The sequence below is a fragment of the Mustela erminea genome, chromosome 1 (assembly GCF_009829155.1).
Source record: "Mustela erminea isolate mMusErm1 chromosome 1, mMusErm1.Pri, whole genome shotgun sequence".
NCBI lineage: Eukaryota > Metazoa > Chordata > Mammalia > Carnivora > Mustelidae > Mustela > Mustela erminea.
In genome coordinates, this window is record NC_045614.1 from 106,618,924 (window position 1) to 106,640,382 (window position 21,459).

At 38.9% G+C, this 21,459-nt stretch overlaps 1 protein-coding gene across 3 annotated transcripts in view; it reads left to right on the plus strand.

Annotated features, from left to right (window-relative positions):
- FGF12 (fibroblast growth factor 12) overlaps positions 1-21,459 on the plus strand; it is a 559,676-nt gene that overhangs the window by 172,745 nt on the left and 365,472 nt on the right. The window contains exons 1-2 of one of the 3 annotated variants that reach the window (XM_032337812.1): positions 10,582-10,668; positions 10,971-11,136. The exons of 1 other annotated variant lie outside the window; for it this stretch is intronic. Coding sequence is in view for 1 of the 2 variants with exons in the window: in XM_032337786.1 (XP_032193677.1) it covers positions 10,578-10,668 (91 nt within the window). In the remaining variant the exon portion in view is untranslated. Of the gene's footprint in view, positions 1-10,007; positions 10,669-10,970; positions 11,137-21,459 lie in introns of those variants that run through there. One more of the 3 variants, XM_032337786.1, reaches the window with a different exon arrangement.

A 21,459-nucleotide genomic window follows, 5' to 3' on the forward strand; every position in this document is an offset into this window, starting at 1 on the left:
CCAAGATCTGTCCTTTTTAATACATATAGAGTCGCTGCATTTTTTTTTAAATTGCAAAACATTCCTTTGTAAGGTAGTGCCAAAATTGAACTAGTTCCTTATTGATGGAGTAGTATCATCTATGTCAAATAGCATTAGCAACAATGTTGTTGGTACCTTGTGGGGTTGTCACTGATTGAACCCCGTGCAACTCTCTCTGGAAGTTACTATCTAGAAGAGGTATTTGGGAGAAGTGGCTTTTTTAAATTTCAAAAGATAGAGACAAATCGCCATCTGTCAAAGCAATCAGTGTGTACCCTTACCAAGGATGTCAGAGTCCCATTGCCTTTACATTCTCTCCAGTACATTGGGTTGGAAAACATTTTAATCCCTGAAAAATGGTACTTTATTGTTGATATATTTTCTACTTGTCTTATTATGAGTGAATTGTGTGACTTTTCATGTATTTAAAATTGAATTATATCTCCTGTATAGTTCATAACCTTACTCTAAATTCTTTGTGGGTTATTACGTTTTAATTATTTGAGATACAGTTTTCCCAGATGGAAAATCCACAGAAACTATCCCCATTTTATTTCACTTCATCAATATTTAATAAACATTAATATTTAGTATTAAATATTTATTAATTTCATTCCATCAATATGTAGTAAATAAATAATTTATTACATGTTCTAGGTATTAAAGATATTAAGAAATGAGAGCTATAGATACCTAAATTTTTAGATAAAGGGGCTCATAATCTCTCAGAGAAGATATATATTTGGAGGCAGAATAAAGTAAATTTTATGTAGAGGAAACATAGCATTCAGAAAAAATTTCCCTGAGAGAACAGTGTGGCATTTGTGGTGGGTATGAAAAATGTGTGATATTTTTAGGGTTAGAGAAGTGTTTAGTTGGTGAGAGTGAGAATACCCATTTGGAACTGGGCCCCCATTTCTGTATTGAGTTTTGATTAATAAGCAAATGGACTTCCCATTCAAGGTACTTCCTTGAAATTTCCCAGTATTAACTATCTTGGATTGACTGACTCTCACAATGAACAACTCATACTTGGCTATGATAAGATAGAAATATTTTCCTTCCCTGTGACTCACAGATAGCTCCTCCTTAGAGTTTTCTTATAGATGACAAACTCTGCATTTTTTCAAAACAAATTGTTAAAGAGCTATTAGAAGAAAATGGAAAATGTCTAATTGTAGCTGTAAATCTTACAGTAGTATTTATTTGAAGATGGGGTCTGGGGGTCAGAAGGTTGGAAGAAAATGCCTGGAAGTCTTAATCATTAACCTGATCTCAGCTGGTTTTATTGGAAAAGGACTGCAAAAATAACATAATTCATGGCCTGTTGAGTCTGGTAAGACATTCGCATAGGGGGAGTGCCCTGGAACTAATAGTGACATGATGGGACATAGGACAGGGGTGGGGGTATATACAGTCTGGCTTCTGGGCGCTGTTCTTTCCTAAGCAGAGTCTGTTCTTTAGGGGAGGTGGTAGCTACTCAGTGTGGTGAGAAAGTAAAATCACAGCACTTATTAAGCATTGGACTTTGTGTATTTCAGTGAGAGTTATCTCCTTCAGTGAAGCTCAAATTTCTTAATTTATATGAAGCTGTTTCTAACTGCTTACTTCTTACCCTCAGAAGACATGATGAACTATGCCTTCTTGTAACTTTACTGAGGTCTGCAGTGCTATCAGTACTGTAAAGCTATGGTTTTATACTGATGGTTTATATATCTCTCTTCCTTTACTAGTTTTTTAGGGCAGGCAGTTATTTTGATGTCTAAATATTTGTGGGGAGGATGGATGGATGAGTGAATGAATGGGTTAAAAGTTTTCTAGAAACTTTACACTGTTTTCCCAATGACAGTGACCTTGTTTTGAATTCCTAACTTTTCAACATTTAAAAAAAAATAATTTAATATAATTAGTTTAATTTCAATGCCCTCCCTAATGGTAAATATTGGTCTTTTAAAAGTGAGTTCTAAAATGGGAAAATAATAGAGCAGGCAATTCCTTATAAAAATATAAGCTCTCCAAAAAAATGTTCAAACATCCTCATAATTAGAGACATGCAAATTAAGACAACATTGCACACAAACTGATAAAAATAAAAAAGGACGGCAATGCATTCTGTTGTTGAGGTTGTGGGAAAACCGGCACCGTCATATATTGCTGGTAGGAATCCAAATTCATGAAAGCCTTTTGTAGGGAAACTTGGCAATACCAAACAAAACTACCTGTACACTTACTTTTTGACCGAGCATTCCCATTCCTAAGAATCATATTGTTGCAAACAAATGATCATAGGGGAGAGAAAAAGAGAAAAGAAAACCAAGAAACAAACTCTTAACTATAGAGGACAAACTGTTGATTACCAGAGGGAAGCTGGGCGGGTGGATGGGTTAAATAGGTGATACAGAATCCGGAGGGCACTTGCGATGAGCACTGGGTGATGTATGGAAGTGCTGAATCACTAAATTGTACAGCTGAACCCAATATTACACTATATGTTATCTCTCTGGAATGTAAATAAAAACTAAAAAAAAATCATATTGTTACTAAAATCTACCCTCCCAACAATATGGAAAACATATTTATTGCAGTATTGTTTGTAATAGCAGAATATTGGAAATAACCTAAAAGTCACTCTATATGAAGCTATCTGCTCAGTTGTGTAAAAGCATACAGAAGATAAACAGAAATTAAAGGGACCAGTTACCTATAGGGGATGGGTGCGAAAGGAGTGGAAAGAAGGGAAGGGGTGAGACAGTGACACATACTGGAGAATATTTTTTGTAAAGTTTTGACTCTTAGAACAATACCAATGTTTTACACACTCAAGTAAGAAAAAATTAAAGTTAATTAATTTTAATTAAATAATTAAAATCAGCCAGCATGGAATACAAGCAATAACAAATGAACCTAACTGGATTATAAATGTATGACTAACACATACTCAAAAAGATGAAGAAAATAACTAACGTATGTCACTTTGGGAGTTAATTTTTTTTTTTTTTTTTTTTTAGTGTATGAAAGTTGTTCATTTTTTTTTAAGTAAACCAACTAAAATACTTTTCTTCCTGGGGGTGGAAAAAAGTATTCTCCTTAAAGAAAACTGGGAAAATGCAATCACAAAGCAGAAAGTAAAAATTAAATTTACTTCGAATGTGTAGAGATCTCTCCTATTTGCAGTCTGGCATGTTTCCCTCCAATCTTTTAAATTTTTTTTTTCTTTTTTTAGTTGAAGTGTAGTTGACACACAATATTATACTACTTTCAGGTGTACAACATAGTGATTCAATAATTCTATACATTATACAGTGCTCACCAAGGTAAGTGTAGTCACCATCTGTCTGCATATGATGTTATTACAACATTTCTTATTTATGGGTTTTTAAAAAAATTTTATTTAAATCCAGTTTAGCTATCATATAGTGTATTATTAGTTTCAGGGGTAGAATTTAATGATTCATCATTTGCATATAACACCCAGTACAAGTGCCCTTCTTAATGCCCATGGCCCAATTACCTCTTTCCCCTACCCACTTTCTCTCCAGCAAACTTCAGGTTTTTTCCCTATAGTTAAGAATCTCTTATGGTTTGCCTCCCTCTCTCTCTTTTTTTTTAAATCTTATTTTTCTTTCTCTTCCCCTATGTTCATCGATTTTGTTTCTTAAATTCCACATACGAGTGAAATCATATGGTATTTGTCTTTCCCTGACTTCTTTCACTTAATATAATACCCTCTAGTTCCATCTATGTCATTGCAAATGGTAAAATTTCATTCTTTCTGATGGCGGAGTGTATTTATATGTCTATATCTCACATCTTCTTGATCCATTCATCTGTCGATGGATATCTGGGCTCTTTCCATATTTTGGCTGTTGCAGACATTGCTGCTATAAACATTGGGGTGCATGTGCCCCCTTTGAAGCACTATTTTTTGTATTCTTTGAATATCTCGTAGTGCAATTGCTGGGATGTAGGGTAGTTCTAGTTTTGAGTTTTTGAGGAACCTCCATACTGTTTTCCAGAGTGGCTGCCCCAGTTTGAATTCCCACCAATGGTAGAAGAGGGTTCCCCTTTTTCCATATCCTTGCCAACATCTGTTGTTTCCTGAGTTGATTTTAGCCATTCTGACCAGTGTAAGGTGGTATCTCATTGTGGTTTTTGATTTGTATGGAAATGATATTTTGACTGGATACTGTAAGGTTAAAGACAGAAACAGCCATGGATAAATTCTGTACTCTGACGAGGTTCCACTTCTCCCAGGACTATTGGTTAGGAAGACTGTTAACAACTTTAAGTGTATTCTAGGAATGAATAAAAAGTGAATATATTATAAGTAATAAAAGTTTTTCATGTCAGAAAAGGAAATTACAAATAAGAAAAGGGCAAAGAATCAAACAAAACTTGTGTTTGATTGGAACCATAGGTGTAAGTGATCATCATCTTTATCTCTGCCTCTGTTCTATCTCTATCTCTGTACCTATCTGTAGATATCTACTTATTACACATCAACACATAGATGCACCTACATATAAATATATCCACATACAGATACATACAGATGTTTCTATTGATTTATATAGTGAGATGTTTCAACATATAGGATGTGTGAGTATGTGTGGCTTTGTATATATGTATATTTTCTAGTTCTTTCTACCAAGAGAGTCTGGGAGCAATGATATGTGAGTAATAATGAGCAAACTTACCACCCAGATTTTGGTTCCTAAATACTATTCTCCAGTAAAAACATCTAGGACTCAGAAAATTAGTTGATTCCAGAGCTGGGGCAGGAAAAATAACAGATAAACCTGGAACATCTTGTAGTGCCAGAAAATTAAGGAGTTGTTTACTAAAAGGACACAGGAGCCAACCAGAAGGATCTCCCAGTGGCTACAGCTGGGACAGTTGGAGCTACAAAATAATGATAGTATTGGATTATGACCCATAGAATAAACATCCTTGGGGCCATACTGATATAAATAAATAATGGGATAAATAAATACGTGGAAGAGAAGGTACAGTTCCTACAGAATAATTCCCATTACTATAGAAGGAGTGAGGAAAATACAAAGTCACTATTAGGAAAATAGCACAATGGTCACTGCTGCAAGCAAGATCTATCAAATGATGCTATAAATCAGTGGATGAAAGTTTGAGGAGAAACAGGATACTAACATAGCCTAAAAGTTTCTTGTCAAGGGATTTATCAACTAGTGACACCTGGGTGGCTCAGTCAGTTAAGCATCCCACTCTCGATTTTGGCTCAGGTTATTATCTCAGGGTTGTGAGATTGAGCCCTGAGTTGGGCTCCGTGCTGGGTGTGGAGCCTGCTTAAGATTCTCTCTCCCCTTCTCTCTCTCTCTGCCCTGCCCTGCCTAAAAAGAGATTTATCAAGCATAAATGAAAAAAAAAAAGTAACTTTATAGTATAGAAACTCAGCAGACACTACCTTAACCAAATGATTGATACTGTTATCACTAGCTGACATCATGTCATGATGCACTAGAAAGGAAAGAACATGGCTAATGTGGCTTTCTCGCCAAAATGAATAGTCTTAGAAGAATCATTAGGAAGTATCAGACAAACTCAAATTGAATGAAATCCCACAAAATATTTGACTAGTATTAATTAGAAGTGTCAAAGTCCTGAAAGGCAAGGAGAGGCTGAGAGACTGTCATAAATGGAAGGAGACAAAGAAGACACATTAAATGCAAAGTGATCCAAGTTGGATTCTGGAACAGAAAAGGCGTATTAGGGGAAAACAAAACAAAACAAAGCACCTGGTGAAATTTCAAAATTTTGCAGTTTATTTAATAGCATAGAACCAGTGTGAGATTACTAGCTGTGATAATTGTACCCTGGCTGTGTGAGTTTCTAACATTAAAAGTTGGGTGAAGAGTATACATGAACTCTACTATTTTGCAACTTCACTAGAAGTCTAGATTTATTTCAAAATAAAAGTTTGGAGAAGAAGGATAAAAAAAAGAATAAGAGGAAGAAGGTAATACAAATAAAAACCCCATGTATGTGGTCTTTTTTAAAAAATGGTTAATGTGTGTCATAAATTAGGTAAGCTAGCTGCTAGTGACTGGTTTTGCCGCATTATCTAATAAGGTTGGTTCTAACAAGAAAATACCATATACTAGGTGACTTATATGACAGACATTTATTTCTCGCAGTTCTGGAGGCTGGGAAGTCCACGATCAAGATCACCAGCATCTCTGCTGTCTGGTGAAGACCTACATCTTAGCACACAAATGGCTATCTTCTTACTATGCCCTCACATGGGGAAAGGGGAGAGGGAGCTCCCGAATGTCTCTTTCATCAGGGCACTAATCCCATGCATGATGGTAAAGCCTCCCCAGACTCCCATTTCCCAATATCTTGAAGGTTAGGTTTTCAACATGTGAATTTAGGGAGTGGGGATGAAAACATTTAGCTTATGGTAGTTGCCTATCAAAATTGGATTTGAACGTATTTCTAAGACATGAAATACAGGCCTGGTTTTTACCCTGGCAGTTACTAGATTGTACCTATAATACAGAACTAAGATACTATGTTAGCTATCATACTGGTCTTTGTCTTTTACTTTTTGTCTTGGTTTCTCTGTGGAAATAAAGTTGCTTTCCATCCAAAAGACTTTTTGCCATTAGTATACTCATTAAAATTGTGGGGGCCTGACAAAATTCTGAATATGTTATTACAAATTCAGTGTGAGCTTCCAAGAGGATAAATATACTGATTAATTACACAGCTGAAGCCAAGAGTCGATAGATTCCTATTTAATATGAACAAAAAATATTTCAGATAAATCACCACTTAAAAATCTCAGAACTACCTCATATAGTTATAAACTCCTACAAACTGAGTAAATAACTAGGCAAAGGAAAAATTTAGATACTAAGAATTTAAACAAGTTCATCTATCCTTATGTATCAGATTTTCCAGTCCTTCTCAGAAAGTGATAAATTGTTTCATTTTGAAACCACACTGGTGAATCCCTTGGCAGAGTTGGCCCAAAGTCAATAAGAAAATAGAGAGAATGCTTAACTTTAAACATCCTAATTAGAAGCAGATAATATAATTTAAAATTTAGTCATTATGTAATAACATATCTTGAATTTAAAATACAAATATGTAATTGCGAGTAAAAAATTTGATTCTTATGTAATATTACGTAGCAGAAAGTTTGGCAGTTTTGCTTAACCTAAAATGTGCCACTTTCCTACCATCCATTGTGCTCGTGGCTACGATTCTTTGTTTTGTTTTGTTTTGTCCTGTTTTGGGATATTATGGTACTTGTAGAAATGAGTTAAGTACTGCCCAATATACTTTAGAAAGATTCTATCTATGTGCCTAACTGGAACCTGATATTATGTTAGGAGCTGCTTTAACAAGCATGTGTATCAAAGTCCTGATAAGAGGAAGAAACTTTATTTTTTTTTTAAACTAAGTCTCAGTAATAAAACTCCAGTGATTCATTCCCTTTTATACCTACTTTGATCAGATGTCAATAATATATGATAGGAAAATATTTACATTACAATGTTATGTGCTCTCTTTGGTTTCATCTGCGATCATCTGAGAGTTCTGTAATGGACAAGAATCTGTAAATGCGATCCCCAGTTTGATTGTTTTTTTTTTTCCCAAATACTGTGACGATCCATTTTCTTCGTGATGAATACGCTTCACTTTAAGAATGACTGTGACAGCCATTTAAACAAGACAGAAGCAAGCCATCTGAATATTAATTGTAACAGAGTTGGCTTTCCTGTCTTGCCTTCTAAGAGTTTGCAGTTCTACTGAGGAGAGGAAAGATTCACACATAAATTCTTCCCATAATCAAATAGAAGAGTCACTATGTTAGACCATTAAGGAGCACCTAGAACCCAGGTCACTGAGTGATAGAACCTGGTCTTGCAAAGATAACAGAATAGTCAAAACACTTTCATATGTTCTACCTCACTGAATCTTTGCAGTAGCCTTGCCAGGAAGGTAGAGAGGCTCATAATAAATATGAAAATTGATGCTCTGGACATCAGGTGCATTTTAAAATCACACATGAACCTGCTCACTCTGTTCAAGTTCCTTGTGGGAACCAAGGCCTTATCCTATTCCTTTGCTACATTTCAAGGAATAGCATTTCTGTCAAATAAAGAAACAGCTCTAGGCACTGGGTTCCAGAACAGGAGAGCTCTACTGGAAAACGCTCTGCCTCTGCTTGCAGCATGAAGGGCTATTTTTAGATGTTTTCCTTTTGCTAATTGCCTCTCCCTCTATGGGGAATTTCTATGGGCAGAATCCCCAGATGAGCCAAGTTTCTCACTAATTCCGGAAGAAACTGGGAAGACAAAGGCCACAGCCCAGGTTGCCGGGGCCTCAGAACCTCCCCAGTGATCACAGTTCAGTGGATTTGCAAGATCATCAAGGACCTGGGAGTCCACAGAGCTTTGGTGATCTCACTGAGCAACGCGGCTGAGAAGCAACTAGAAGGAGGGTATCTACCTGAGACTTGGAACTGCAAATGACCTTGCCTGGAGCTCTATTCTGAAAGGAGTTAGGGAATGTGGAACTAGCAGGGGCTGTGGGCTCAAAAGGCCCTTCAGGTTATCTCTTTCTTCTGCTATCTTTGAGAAGAAAAAGGAAGAGACTTTTGCAATAGTATTTCTCCAGGCAACTTCAACCTTAAGTTTCAACCTTTAGGAAACGTCACAGGAACTGTGCAGGTTTAGCCTAGAAAACGGAAAGAAGAAAGGGGTGATGAAACCCATTTTCACTCCTTTGCAAGGAGGAGGTAACTAGCTAGTGGCCTTGGGACAGTGGGTAGAAAGAAAACGAAGTTAAGTTTTTGGCTCAATGTTAGGATAAACCTTCTAAAAGGACTTGTGCAATGAACTATCTGTGGAGTCGGTTTTAGTCTATTACCTGAATCCTTCAAGCAGAAATGCCCACACTGGTATGTAGGCAGGTGTTTGCTGAAAAGTGAAAGTTATCAAAAACCCTACAGGTGGGGGGCTGAATAACAATAATTGCTAGCACTACTATAGCACTTACTTTATATCAATTAAAAAAAAACATCAATAAGGTAGATGCTATTATTAACTCTCTTATTCAGTGTGGAAATGATGAGGAAACTGAGGCACAGAGAGGTTAAGTAATTTGTTCAAGGTCACACAGCTAGTAGGAATTTGAATATAGGCTGCTTGTCTCCAGCATTTGTGCTTTTAATCACTTGCTGTATCGCTGTCCCATAAGGTCTCTTGTCCTGAGAGTCCAGATAGAGTGGAGTCTGGCTCCATAGTCCGCATTCTTTGTATGCTTCAATCACAAGGCTTCCGAAAGGGCATTGGTGGCCTCTGAGAATGAGTACACAAACCAACAAAGCCAAAGAGGTTGCTGACGAAGAAAAAAAATCAATACCTGTAAACCCACAGAGAAGCTCACTCACTGGTCATCTCTGGGGCCAGTTGGCAGAAACAAGCCACCAGAATATCGCACCAAAGAGAAGTGCTCTTGTTTTCAGATTTCCCGCCGCATCTGCCTCTCCATCCCCACCTGAGGCCTTCCCATCCTTCTGGCTTCACTCGACCCCCTCCTCCTCTCAGCCCCTTCTCCCCCCTCGCCCCTGCCCACCCCACCCTCCCTCCACCCCGCTGCACTTGTGCTAAGCTTTTTCAAGAGACTGGAAGCCAAGGGGTCAATCGTGAAGTTGGCAGTTCTCTATTCCACACCCTCTCCCGCTCTGCGCCCATTGTGGTATGTGACTTACCCAAGGTCACGGAGCCCCGATCAGAAAATCCAGGTGTCCAGACTCCCACATCCGCGCTGTGCCCAGGCACACCTTCGCTCTCTTGGCCCGCACCCAAGAGCTTTCTTTATTCCACATCCCCGCCTCCCTAACACCCCCCCCCCCAGCCCCCCCGGTTCCCTGGAGTCGCTTCTGACGCTCCGCAGCCTCCAGGGTCCAGCCCTTCCTGCGGGCGCTTCCCTTCCGCCGGATTCCCACGCCGGAGTCGCCCTCGGCAGGCGCGCAGCCCGCGGGAGCGCTGCCTTCCGGGCTAGCTCCGCCGGGCCCCGCGGAGCCCTTTTCGGCGCCCCGCAACCCTGCACGGTGGGGGCACTGGACGGGAGGACGCCGCGGGCTCGCCGCCAGATCTAGAGGGCCAGGGCCAGCTCGGGACCCTGTCCTCGTCCCTCCGGGCGCCGGCCCCTGGAAAGGGGCACCGACCCACGGCGACGTCCCTCGCGTGGCCCGTCCACTCACCCTCCCGCCCGCGGCCCTGCCGCTTCCTTCGGGAAGTCCCAAAGAGTCACGTTCGAGCTTACTGGGGTGTGGCCGCGTTGCCGGCTCCCCCGGGGCTGCCCCCAGCGGAGTGGCACTTCCTCCTCGCTCCCTGCCGGGCCGCGGCGCCCGCCGCGCTCCTGCCCCGCGCCCCGGCTCCCTGTCCACCTGGGACGCGCGCACCATGGACTCGGGACCCGGCTGCCGAAGACAGGCCGCCGTTTGGTTGGACAATTAGCGGAGGTGGGCGGGGAGTTGAAGAACCCCACACACGCGCCTCTCCATGAAGATTCTTGAGCTTTCTTTGAAGAAAGGAGTGCATATGCTGCAGTGTCTCTGTGGAAGGAGCCTGAGGTCCAGCAACAGCCTAAGTGGTGAGAAAATGTTCTTTCCTGAGCCCCAGGACGCTGCAGATGCCCCCATGCCCCCACCCCTTCCTCCTCCTGGCTCCCTGCGCCTCCCTCTCCTTTATTCTGCGCTGTCAGCGGTAGAAGGAAGGCGTTCCCCACTGGGGCGAGAGAATGGCCCCGCCGCCCGTTCTGTCTTCGGGGGTGTTTTTTTGTTTGTTTGGTTGGGTTTTTAGTCCCCCCCGCCCCAGTCCCTGAAGCCATCTGCGCTTTGTAGAACGCTCTAGCTCTCGCGCAGCGCCTGAACTGGAATCGCGGGTCTCTTTCAGAGGGGTGCTGATAAAAAAGTGACCTGCTTTCGCACTTCCTCGCGGCTCTCTCCTTGTGACTTGTAAGGGCGGCGTGCGACTTGGAGTTGCTCAGTGTCTGCTCTTGAGAAGTTGCTGGTGCGTTCGGCAGGAGAGGGGACTTTTAAACAAGTGGCTGGCGAGCCAGGTATCTTTTTTTTTTCTTCTTGGTCAGAGAAGTAGACTTCTGGCCCTCCGCAGAGAGTAGCTTCGCCCTGGAGATAAGCAATTTCTGTCCTTGGTGCTGGAACAGGAAAGTCCCAATTAGTACTGGGTTTAAGCGACCAGGTCCCTCAGGAAAGGTCCAGTGAGGGAAATAAAGAAAATCAGGCCCTTTTAATGACCTGCGAAATTAAAAATTTAAATGAAAAAAACAAAACAAAACAAAACCCTAAACTAAAATCAAGAAAGTGAAATTCTTTTTTGCTGAAGCCATATGCGGTGCTGTTTCGCCACTTTGTGTTGTGCATCTCCCTCTCTTTTTTAAGGTGTAAGTTTCCTTTAAAGTGATTAAGTCTATTAACCTTGCAAGGGCTAATCCCATTTTTGTGTCTTGGTTTTCTCTTTCCAAAATGGAGGGGAGCGGTGTGAGGAGAGGGAAAGGTTCCTCTAGTATGTCTAAGTAAGTGTCTCTTTGTAAAATATTTATTTTGTTCATAAATTGCACGTAACTTTAGTAGTCAACATTTTAACAATATTATAATAGGTTTCATGTTTAAAACTTCAGTTGCTATTCTGGGGGAGCTGATTCATTTGGATACATACCTATTTTCACCCTGTTCTAGAGCTATGAAGATTATATTTGGAAAGATTAGAGTATATATAGATATCATTCATTATTTTTCTAAAACTTTGACGCTCTGATTACTCACTACTCTAAACGAAAAGTAAAACTATTTTAAAAGAACTAATTAGGTAATTTAACTATATGTGAAATACGAGAATACACTTTTGAAATGAAATCAGCAATGAGATGTTTTATTTTTACTTTTGCTCAATTCATAAGATTATTTACACAGTCTTTTTTTGCCGCCATATTTATTAGTGCTAAAAGATATCCAACTTCTATATTCTGAATTAATACATTTGATGTTGTGGTTTTGTATTTTGAAAATACATGTTTCAGGAAGTCAACTGAGATGTATGTTGATAATTATTTCAATCTTCCTTGTCTACATTAAATAAAACATGAATAGATTGCAACTTGGATATATGTTTCCTAGATTTGAAAGAAGTTTAGATATGGTGTGTAATAAAGATAGGGGTCTATCTTTACTATCTTAATTTACCATGTAAAATTAGGTAACACATTAATTTGCATGCAGAGTGAGGCTCTCATATATTAACAAATCCAAGTAGAAGTTATATGTGATGGGGCAGCATAAGTTGTTGCAAAATCATGGGACTTAGAGTCAGAAGACCTAGTTATAAAGGAGTCTCAATAAAATTACTAAGGATCTTTAGTATTTTTATTTGAAAAAAAGTGGAAAAAATAGCTCTAGCCTGGTTCCTGTATCTTGTTTAATCCTAGATTTAACATGCAGTCCTTTGAAAAATGTTGTACTTTATTTTTATATATGCTTTTTTACTTAGTGGGATGGTTGGTATTTTAGAGGATGATCACTCTAGGGGAATTCTTGTAAAATGGCATAGTCACAAGTAATGAAGATTAAGTTTCCTTCATACCCTTTCCACAGCCAGAGGTAATATACAGCATTACTAAGAGATTATTTCTGGGAACTACATTGCTTTTGTTTGATTGTGGCCTTCCTCAGCTTATGATCTGGGATAACATACATGACCTTGTTATTCCTCAATTTATACATACATGTTAATTACTATGGTAATAGTACTTATTTCTTACATTGTGGTAAAGATTAAATGAATTGCTAATGGCTAAAGATATATTGAGCTCTAACTATATGCCAGGCATCATTTTGAGAACTTTGAGTCTTCCATATATAATGTGCTCAGTATATTTTAGATATTATTATTTTTGTGTTCCATTTTAACATGATTCCATTCATGTAACTTGTACCATTAGCATGACATCATAGCAATTCTGTGTGAAATGCTGTTATTCCCAGTATATGAATACAAAATGAGGTGAAGACATCAGATACATTGTCATGGAGCACATTTTTAAGAATAAAGCTGGAATGTCCAATTTTATTATTTTTCAACTTACCTAAAGAGAAGTATAATAATATTTTGAACTGTGTTAGAATGTTATACCAGCTGCTTCTTCCCCGTTATTTTACAATCGAGGGAAATCAAGGGGAGAAGTGACATAATTTGTTTTAAGAAGTTAAGAGAGTCTTCTAATGGATTGCTGAAATTTTTGTAATTAGTAAGCATTTCAATATTTTCTTTAGGTTTTATTAAATAAATGGAGTTAAATGCAAAATAATCATTACTAACTTTTGAGCTTCCTAGTATAAGTAAAATGTTTTATTGTTCTTGTCTTTCCTCTACAATATCAAATATGAATAACTAATTTATCCATTATATTAGTTTATAAATCCTTCTTACTTCAGTAGGATGGAGATAGTGTGAGCTATCAAACAGAAAACAATCTTAGAGGCACCTGGTGGCTCAGTTGATTAAGAGACTGGCTGACTCTTCGTTTAGGCTCAGGTCATGATCTCAGAGTCCTGGGATTGAGTCCCATATTGGGTCCCCACTCACCGTGGAGTCTGGTTGACATTCTTTTTCTCTCTTCCTCTGCTTCTGCTCTCTCTCTCTCTCAGATAAGTAAATCTTAGACAAAAGTTAAGTGTGTTGTTTATGGCTATTCCTGGTATCTTATGATCTTTTTTCTTTTCTTTTCTTTTATCCATTTCTCAAAATGAATGATTTTTTTTTCACATGTGGAGCCTATCTATTGAAGGAAAGTTAAGAAGTTTAAAATTCTGAACAATTCTTCTCAGAGTATATGTCCCTTCCATTAACCTGGAAAATGCTAATTTCTTGGTTCTAAGAGAGTGAATCAAGTTCATTTTTTCTAGATTAGGGACCTTTACTAAGAACATAAGATCAAAGAAGAGTCTAGATTAAAACAATAGCTTTATTGTCTGCTCCTTTTCCTCTCAAGATCTAGCTCGGAGGAAAGCAGAAGCATTTTTATTAAAGAAGGGTGTTAAAGTTATAGGTTTCTCACCGCTTTGGTAGGAAAGATCAGTTAAAGAGGGATTTTTGCACTAACAATCAGGCTCCAGAGAAAGCTGCCTTAGGTATTAACGTGACAGAGGATGGCAGCACTTATGGTAGTGGGTCCCTACAATAGTAGTAACACAGGTGTGTGTGCTTGTGTGTGCGTACATGTACAAGGAGAGAGGGGGAAGCATTGTGCTTGTCTTATGACCCTAAGCGATTCTAGAAAATCAGCCCTTGTGCTGTCCTCTTTCTATTTATTTATTTATTTAAAGAATTTTATTTATTTGACAGAGATAAAGAGAGACATAGTGAGAGAGGGAACACAAACGGGGTGGGGGGTGGTGGCAGAGGGAGAAGGAGCCTTCCTGCTGTGCAGGGAGCCCCATGCAGGGCTCCATCCCAGGACCCTGGGGACCTGCGTTGAAGGCAGACATTTAACTGACTGAACCACCCAGGTGTTCCTCTCCTCTTTCTGTATACGGACATAACTGTCCTGTGGTATTCAGTCAGGTAGGGGTTTCTCAGACTGGTAGCATGGAGGATTACCACATGTCTAGAGATTGACTTGTACAATCACATCAAGTTGCCTTTATGTGGCCTTGAAACAGTCCAGGCCAAAATAATTTATCAATCCTGATGAACACACATATCTAAAACCCAGTCACACTCTTACTTTCAAGTATAGCACTACCCTCTAAATTAAAATTGCCAACTTATACTCAGTTTTTCATCAGCTAGTGTGTGCCTAAGGGATTTAGGCTTTAACTACTCTACAAGATACTCAAGTGATCCCAAGAAAGAATTTGGTTGCAAAGTGGTTATTGATTTAAGCCCATTTCCCAGGAAGGGATCCTCTACAAAGATAGCATTACACAGTTGTTGTCCGCTCCTCTCTGCTTTACTCCTGAGTGTAGAGTCCTTGAATCTCTTCTCTTTTTCTTCAAGGATATAAGTAACATCCAAAATTGGAACAAATGAAAATAATGTATTTATAAATTGAGGCTATTTTAGATTCAAATTCAATCTTCAGAAATCCACTTCATCGAAAGCAAATGATGAAATTTACCTTTTGAAGACATGTATTCAGTTGTTTACATCATTTTAATTTTGAAACATGGCTGATTTCAGTATGTAACTGCCTTCATTTATTTAATCTTGGAAAACTTCATTAGAGAATAATTGATGATGTATACATGGCAATTATCTTTGTTGTAGAATTTTGAGCTGTTTTTTTTTATGTCATAATCTTAAAATTCTTCACTATTTCAGCGTTGCTTCGATAGCTAAACTGAGTAAGAATTAGTAACACACAGGACATCTATCACTTTCTTATGGTGTTCATTTTCAAAAGGATTTTTGTTGTTTTACTTGATATTTTCAGTGTTAATGTCAGAAAATTCAAGTTAATGCTTGTTATTAGTTTTTTTTATTAGTATTAGTATTTTTAAATTGACATATAAAGTATTATTTGCTTCAGGAATACAGGTCTGTGAATAGTAGTATTTCTAAAAACTATTTGCTAAGTGTCCACCATGTGCAAATGTAGTAGATCTTACCACTTTTCACCCAGTATTTTGGGTTTTCCCTCTTGGACACATTGGAGGATGGCATTACCCCATTCTCTTGAAGTTAGGTGTGGCCATGTGACTTCATGAGCAAATGAGATATGGGCAGAAATGGCAACACCTCACTTCTATGTGGACACTCGAACAGCCAGGGCACAACTCACTTCGGGCTTTCGCCTTCTGATGATGTTCAAAGTGGGGGGTGGCTCCATCAGCCTCTGTCCCTGAGTGTCTGTAGTAAATGAGCCCTACTGTGTGACTCATGATGGACAGTTAGCTCTAATGAGAGGTTAAAGTCTTTTAATAAGGAGCTTAGATCTTTTTTTTTTTTTAAAGACATTTAAGATTTTTTATTTTTATTTATTTTTTTATTTGAGAGAGAGACAGTGAGAGAGAGCATGAGCAAGGAGAAGGTCAGAGAGAGAAGCAGACTCCCCGTGGAGCTGGGAGCCCGATGCGGGACTCGATCCCGGGACTCCAGGATCATGACCTGAGCCGAAGGCAGTCGTCCAACCAACTGAGCCACCCAGGCGTCCCAATCTTTTTTTTTTTTTTTTTTAAGATTTTACTTATTTATTTGACAGAGATCATAAGAAGGCACAGAGACAGGCACAGAGAGAGGAAAGGAAGCAGGCTCCCCGCTGAGCAGAGAGCCCGCCACAGGCTCCATCCCAGGACTCTGGGATCATGACCTGAGCCGAAGGCAGAGGCTTTAACCCACTGAGCCACCCAGGTGCCCCTAGGAGCTTAGATCTTTAAGACTATTTGTTACCTGGCCTATCCTGATTGATAAAGTAGAACAGGACCGTTTAAAATAATACAATTTAATGGTAGATTATTGGGCTCTGTTTAAGGTTCTTTCCAGTTTCTCTATGATCTCAACTGTAGGATATAAACAACAGATGTATTGGTTTTCTGTCAAAATCTTGGAGTAATTAGTTTAGCATCCCAAAGTATGTGGTTTTGTCATCCTTCTTTGAAGTTAGCACATCTGGAGCACAGCGGGTCCTTGTTTCTTAAATGATAGTTATCTTTCCCCCCAAAATAAGAATAAAGTACTGAAGTTCCACTGATGTTTGAGAATATTCTTTCATATTGTAATTTAATTTCATATTGTAATTTAATTTCAAGGGTTCTAAGAACACCAGGGCTCTTTACTATATACCCTGAGATGTAGAAACTACCTTTTGATGTCTTCAAGCATATCCTGAAAAGGGAGACCTAGCTACAATACCTGAAAAACTGAGACAACATGGCAGCTCATATCTCTACTGCAAGGAGCAATCCAAATAAAATTGTTTTTCTTCTCCCAGCTTATAAATTGAGAGCTGTGTGCATGGGGGAAAACCAGGGCAGTACTCTATGGTAAAGGGATTGAGCTGAATGCTCTCATCTAGGGCAGGGACCCACAACCATTTGCCCAGCTCCAGGTTAGCACAGCAAGAGAGGGGAGGGAAGCCAGACTTTTCCCCAAAGCCCAGGATGCTTGAGTCATGCCAACTAGCCCTTGACAATCGTTCACCCTCCCTTCCTTCTCCATCTCAGGATAGAAAGTTAAACATGTCTCTGACATCAGGAGTTACCCTTTTTTAATTTAGCAAACATTCCTCGAGGACTGGTGGCGTGCAAGATTCTCTGTTAGGCACTCAAGACCCAGAAAGGTGAAATAGATAAATCCACGCCCAATACAAGCAAGAAGTATGCTGCTAGGCTGGAGAGGATATGGACCCAACACGGAGTACCAGGGAGCCTCAGTCAGTTTCAGTTTAATAGCCTCTCGTCTGAGTCCATGCTCTATGGCAAAATCACTGCAAGGAAGGAAAACCAGTTCCGCCTGGGATTCATGTTAATCTCCCTGCACTTGAAAAGCATTTAGAAGTTCGAAACGTGGTACTGGTATGGGGCAGATGGGGGCTTTAATGGAAAGGAGTAGTATTTCTGGATATTTTGCCAGAAGAATGTGTTTATATAAAAATAAGCTACAGATATAAAAAAAAAAACATGTTTTTTGAAAAGTCATTACCCAACAACTCAATTCAAGCCTACCTGGCCTTGTTCATATTCAGCCATCCTGCCGAGTTATCTATGTTATATATCTCCTCTGCCCCAACTTCAGCATGAGTCCATTTATTTGTAGCCGGGTACAATAGCCCAGCTTCTAAGAAACCAAGTTCTGTGCTCTGGTATCAGAGGTAGAAAGGGACATCCAGGGAGTACTTATGGATCAATTTTTTCAGTTTCCATGGAGTATGTTAGGATGATGAAGATTTCCTTTGTATTATTTAGTGTATGAAATTGCTATCTTTAGGTCTTATTATTCTTATTGCACAATGTTAGGAATGCCATGGCCGAGTATTTCTTCTACGCCATTAAATGTTGTGGGACATTTGCATTTCCTAAGGTGCCAATCAGAAAGATGCTGTGAATCTGCCAAGACAATCTCTCTTGCTGTAATGATCTTTCTTGTTGATACATAAGCTTCTAGTACTGTCCTACCCCCTCCACTCATTACTGTTTATAGAAACGATAGCATTGCAGTTGGTGTCACTGATTGCTTACGTTGCTGCTTCAATGAAGCCAGCTGGGATTCGATTGCATGGTCTTTAAATAAAACTTAGTGGCACAAAATGAGTCTCTTTTTTGAGGGGAGGGGTGTTGTTGCTAGCGGGATGGTTCTCAAAAGCACTAATTATTTGCTTGACTTGGAGCAACTTGGGAATCTGTGAATCGCCATGTTGGCTCAGTGTCTGACCTTGGCACTAAGGAACTTGTGAGTAGATAGCATAGTTCAAATCGTTTTGAAGCCATTTTCAAAATGATAGTGATGAATTCCTTCCCCACAGTCTGTTGTAGTCCTCAGTATGTAACTCATTGACTGGAGATAGTTCATGTAGCTACCCAAAGGCTGAAGCCAGATGATGAACTGAGATCATGAATTCCAGACAACAGTGTTCTGTGACAATCTGATGACAGTCCTGTGTTCACAGACAACGTGAGGATGACCTGGAAATGGTGAGAAACAGAGAGAAAAGTTGGTGCTGCATTTTCTAAAACCGCCACAGTAAAAAATTGGAGGAGCTCAATAATGACTTTTGGCCTTTTGGCTCCCAAACTTAAGTGTGTGTTAGGCAGGATTCCTTTTTATAGTTACATAATACAGATTAGCGAACTAATCCAAGTGAAGATTTATGTGTTTATATATATTTATTTTCTGTCTCATGCGATTGTGTGTATGTGTTTGTTTATGTGACTCTGTGTGTGTGCGTGTGTATCTTTGATTAAATGCATTCCATATTGTTAATGTCAGTTACCTTTAGGGAGTTTGATGGCACACACTTGCTTTGTGCATTACATATTTGTATATTATTTGAATCATGAAAATGTGTTCCTTTTATAATAAAAGTAGAGATTTGTGAAGATCTCTGTTTATTTCCTGAAAGCAAATAATCACCATAATATCCACAGCATTAGGAATAATTGTGAATTTTATTTCATTGATAGTAATAAGTGTAAAATGGTATTAATGGAGTAATTTGGCTGTAGCAGGTAATTTGGATGATATTCTTCTAAGTGACTTTTGATAACTGAATTTCTGGAATTAATCATGGTAGCACTAATATTTTTCTTAATAGTTCATACTACTCCAGTTTCATTTCTCTCTCGTGTACATAGATTATTTACGCCATCAAGACAGGAGGTCACAAAAGTTATGTTAAATTTTAACATTGTAGGACCAGTGTAACTGAAAAAATTCCCAAGTTGCTCAGGACTAAAACATAAATTGACTTTGATTTTCAAGTCCTGACATCAAGTGTCATTTGGTAGATTGCTGACTTTCCATTCCTCGGCTGAGTTTTTTCTTGCCAAGTAATTTCTAGGAAAAACTAAAAGAGTATTTACACATTCCACAAGTCTGTGCTAGAATTCAAGAGCTTTGTCACTCTCCTTTTCAAGTCTTAAGGAAAACCAGACTGTGGGTCTTCAGAATCATATGCTGATGTCCGAGGAAAGCAGAGGTTTCAGCACCAGTGCAGAAAAATGGAAATGTGAAGACAAATACAAGCTGTCACTGCCCCTGGAGCTCATGGGACTTGTCCTTCTCTAAAAGAGTCTCTTGTTCATCTCTCTGTAACTCCAGCCTATTTCTGCACAATGGATGTTCATCTCTCTGTAACTCCAGCCTATTTCTGCACAATGGATGTCTTCTGTTTCCCCCAGAATTAGGAACTGCTGCTTCAAGTTCCAGAGAGGCCGTGAGGTTATTCCCATTCCCATTCCAAGGTTCATTGCCTTTCGCATCATAGGATGACTGGAAGTAGAGCATCCATGCCCTTTGGGGGAAACAGTCACTCCCAGCAGAGTATGGTTTGATTGCTCCTGGCTTACAAAAAGCAATCATGGTAGTTGTTAGTACATTTCTAAATGTTTGTGTCATTCCATTTTAAATATTACTGGATGAGGAATGCTAAGTGTATGAGCCAGGAAGCATTGTACCTTTCCTCCATCTTTCTTTCAAAGTAGATGGTAGAAGAGCTTAGTGTGGCATGTTCTTCTTGGTATGATCTCTTCCACAAACTCTTGGGACAAATAAACCTACTGAGATTAAACAAGGATTTTCCAACAGAGAAGCCTAAATGGAGGGGAAGATTCTGTACGAACTTGTTTCTGCTCAAAATATATCAAATCTAAATTACTAAACAAAATACTTAATATCTTAGATGGGAAAATCTGCTTCAGTGGTTGGAGAGGTTTTATAGCATCAGAAACTAGGAAACTGACTTGCATTAGTATAATGAGAAAGCCTCTAAAAGTACTGTCTCTGAAAATAGAGGAATTTCTATGATTAAGGGAAATTGTAATTTTTATCCTATGGGGCAAAAATTACTAACATTCTCCCAAAATGTTATCCGTCTGGTATAAGAATTTTAACATTAAGCCTCATCACCTACCCTTTTGCTTGAAGAGTTGAAGATTTTAAGTTGGTCAGAGCAAAGATATTATGGAACATCACTTCATATATAGATTGATTCAGCCAACATTTACAGAGACCCACACTATGAGTCCGGCAGTGGGCTTGCATGAACCCTGCTTTATGATAACTCATACTTGGATAAGAGGGAGAATACATGAGCATAAATAGTCCCAGGTATTAACAGTGTCTATATATAGTGTGTCATTCGTAGTTACCATTGTAGTTACGCTAGAAAGGACTGCTATGATTGTAGCAGAGAAAAATTCTCCCCAGTGTGTTTTGTTTTTAAGTTATGTTCTCTGATAATTACTATTTGCTGACACAATTGTTTGCCTGTGCTCAGTTCAAGTTTTAGTTGAATAGAGTGGTTGTTAATTTCGTGTTTACTACTCTAAACTGGGAATATGTAGCTATAGTTAACATTAGGCAACTAGCCTGAGTGAATCATCGTTACAATTTTGTTTTCTAAAATGCAGTACAGTATGGATTCCATTACCTCAACTGGAAATGATGTTCATGGCTTTGGCCTTTGGGAGGGCAAAAGAAGGAACAGGGGAGGAAATGTATGTAGTTTGTTTTTAAAGTGAAAATACAGAAATGAACAGAGATTAATATGACACACACTAATATACCTAAGATCAGAATGAACAAATTGTTCACATTATGCCTTATATAGTTCAGATTTTTTTAAATAAAGAGGTCAAATTATTATTGATAAAGTTAAAATTTCCTAGAATATCCCTCTCTCCATTCCAGAGTGTTTCCTCTCTCAGGAGTG